Genomic DNA, 3042 nt, shown 5'->3' with positions numbered 1-3042 from the left:
GGAGGGCCGAGGCGGGAGGAGGCCTGCAGACCTGGCGAGGTGAGTGCGTGTTCGCTCCGTCCGTCAGCAGCGGTTATGGGCATAGCAGCAGCGGGCAGGCTGGCACTGGCATTCAGAGGGTTAAAAGCATTGGCGCTGAGCGGGTGCTCTTCCCACTGATCATATTTACCCATGAGCGCCTTTCTAATAATAGCCTCCAGCCCCATGTTGGTGCTGGCATGCTCCTGCACCGCCTGGCTTCTGCAGGTCATGAGGCCTGGGAGAGAGACACACACACAGAGGGGCCAGGAGGGGGCCAGAGGGGGAGGGAGAGAGAAGCACAGAGGGAGAGAGGGAGGAGAAGAGAGAATACACAGTGAGCACATTTCGGCAAAGCGACGATTGGTTTCCCTGTCTACCCCGCCCGCCCTGGTCTTCCCTGTGGGGCGATGGGTGGGAGGCCTCCCTCTGACTTGGACACTGGAGACTCTTAGGGATTCCTGGTGCGGGTGAGGGGGAGAGGTGGGCTTTGGGGAAGTTACATGCTCATCACCCCCCACCAAGCCTCACTTCTACTCTGCCCTCTGGGGAATCGGAAGCTCTTTCTGGCTCCCTAACCCCAGCTGGGGCTGCATCATTATTTAAAATCCAAGTGGACTTAAAAACAGGGAGTGGGGTGGAGGGCGGGATCAGAGGTTCCCTTATTGAGGGGAAAGGGCTGCGGGGAAACTAAGCCCAGCCTGCGTGCAGTGCTGGGCATGGGGGAGTCCTTCTTTGGTTCCCAGGGCTGCGGAGAGGGACGGGGGGAAGGTGACCAGACAGTCCTCTGGCTGCCCCCACCTGGGAGCCCCCAGCCCCCTGCCCTGTCCCCCACCCCCACAGCTGGGGCCTAATTCTCCTCCCACGCCTTCTCCCCACCCAGGGAGCCACGAGGAGAGAGAGGTGCAGAGACGGACGGTGAGGGAGGGTGGCAGCCATGCAGTTACGGTGCGTGCGGGGGTCAGGGCAGAGCTGGAGACAGTGGCCTGGCCGCGCCCGCCCGGCCACCCCGGCCCACAGTGGTCCGATCGACGGTTGCCCCCGTGGAGCCTTCCAGACACCCACTGCGAAGTCAAGCCAGTTACTCCTCTTTTTCTGTTCACCAGGTTTTCTGACCCTCTCGTGTTTCCTAGGGACTAATTTTGCAAACCCTGGGGAATGTGCCTCTTTGGGGTATTTTTTGTTGTTGTTGTTAAACCAGACTTCGCTTTCAAAAACCGCCGACAAAGCTCTCTGCCTGCCACCAGGCAGAATTTTTCATGAATTTTAAAACTTTTGCTCTGAGCCAACTGTATGATTAGCAAGTCTGGCTGACCCCTGACTCATCTGTAAACTGGACTGCTGACTTCGTGACACGGCAGCTTCTAAGATCACATTTCTAAAGCAACTATCTGCTGTCTACGTTTCCTTTTTCTCTTCTTCCTTTTACTTTCAAACTCGTTCACAGCCACAAGACCCCTTGACTTTTTTTTTTTTTAAACTGGGTGTTGGCCATGTTTCATCAGCACTTCAAATAAGAAAAAAGCCATGTCCATCAAGAAAAAGCAAATTTTCCTGCAGGGGTGATGGATGGGTGGAGGGGCAGGGAGAGCATTTATGATCCTACAAACTTAAACAGAGGGAAGTGGAAAAAAAAGATGTGAGGGATGCTGGTCATGATGGTTCCTCAGTAGGTTAGCATCCTATAATCACAGATGAGCCTGACACCAAGGTCATGGATACATGGTCTGACTGGTGCTTAGTCAGGAAGCTGACCCACCGCCAGTCCCGAAGCAGGAGCTAAAGCAGCAGAGACTAAGGTCTGGGGGAAATTCTTTTGTTTGGATTACACGGCTTCAGAAAAAAAAAAGTTGGATCTAATTTATATACAAGTTTTCACATAAATCTTGGTTGTTGCGCATGAATTTCTACATACACGTGCACCTGCGTGTCTCAGTGTTTCAGTCAAGGTTCAGAACATTCTGGAAACATCCATTTCTGACCATCTTGTTGTTTCGACCAAACTGCCTCCTCCCTGTTGCCTAAGGCTCAGCACTTAGAGGCCCTGTGGCCCCTTGATAAAATCCAATAGTTGTCTTTTGCTCACCCCGTGCCTGGAGCTGTGATGGCCCCAGAGAAGGTCAATATGTCCCCCTGTGTTCCTCCCGAAGATGCTCCCACTCTGGCAGAGCGTCAGCCCCATCTGCTCTGGGCTCAGCCTTTTCACACCAGACACAAGGCCCTTCCCCACCCAGCCCTACAGAGGCAGCAGAAATGCACAGTGTGGCCCCTACTGGAGGCTGGGGGATCCAACCCCAAGGGCTTCCAACGCATCATAGAAGGCTTAAGTTTCAGCTTTAACACACGTGTGGATTTTACGCTCCTCTCAGAATACATCTGCAGTGTTCCCCTAGCCCCCTGGCTAGCATTTTCAAGTAAAACTGATGCTCTAACTATATAAAATGCCCACCTGGACTGCGAGGGCAGCCTGTATGCACACAGGCTCACTCCCCATCCACAGACTCGAGTCTCCATCTGAGACCCCAACAAACAAGCCGGGCAAGTTTCTGGACAGCTGTGTGTGATTCTAACACTGTCCTAAATGCACCAGGAGGCCTTGAAATTGAACTTCAAATAGAGACTCATTGCAGGCCTCTCCCTCCCCCGCCTCCGGCCTTTTATGTGCATCTGTATCCCCACTGCAAGGTTTGCTTAGACCAGAGGAGGGGACACACTCGAACTGAGAAAGGCTGCTTGTCACCACGGCTACAGCCAATGTGGGGCCCAGAGACCTCCATGACCTCACTCCCGAGTCTCCTCCTGGGTCCAGACACCCAGTGTGACCTCCCCAGGGTGCATAGTGACGGGGCTGGGGTGGGGGAACAGGCACAGGGCTGGTGGCCCCCGGGATGGATGGTTACCTGCTCCGGTGATGGCGGGCATGTTGAAGATCTCCGTCCCCGGCTGGCCGATATCTGGAGGGGGATGATAAGAAGGGTGAGGGCGATGGGCCCATGGATCCTGGAAATCAGATCGGAAGAGCGT

At 54.6% G+C, this 3042-nt stretch overlaps 1 protein-coding gene across 1 annotated transcript in view; it reads right to left on the bottom strand.

Annotated features, from left to right (window-relative positions):
* Positions 1 to 3042, bottom strand: part of NCOR2 (nuclear receptor corepressor 2) — a 205428-nt gene that overhangs the window by 3279 nt on the left and 199107 nt on the right. Inside the window, 2 exon segments of the mRNA XM_010841409.1 lie at positions 170 to 256; positions 2919 to 2972. Coding sequence (XP_010839711.1) covers positions 170 to 256; positions 2919 to 2972 — 141 coding nt within the window.

This window comes from Bison bison, unplaced genomic scaffold, assembly GCF_000754665.1.
Source record: "Bison bison bison isolate TAMUID 2011002044 unplaced genomic scaffold, Bison_UMD1.0 scf7180017864160, whole genome shotgun sequence".
NCBI classification, from domain to species: Eukaryota; Metazoa; Chordata; class Mammalia; order Artiodactyla; family Bovidae; genus Bison; species Bison bison.
This window is presented reverse-complemented; position numbering and strand designations above follow the sequence as displayed.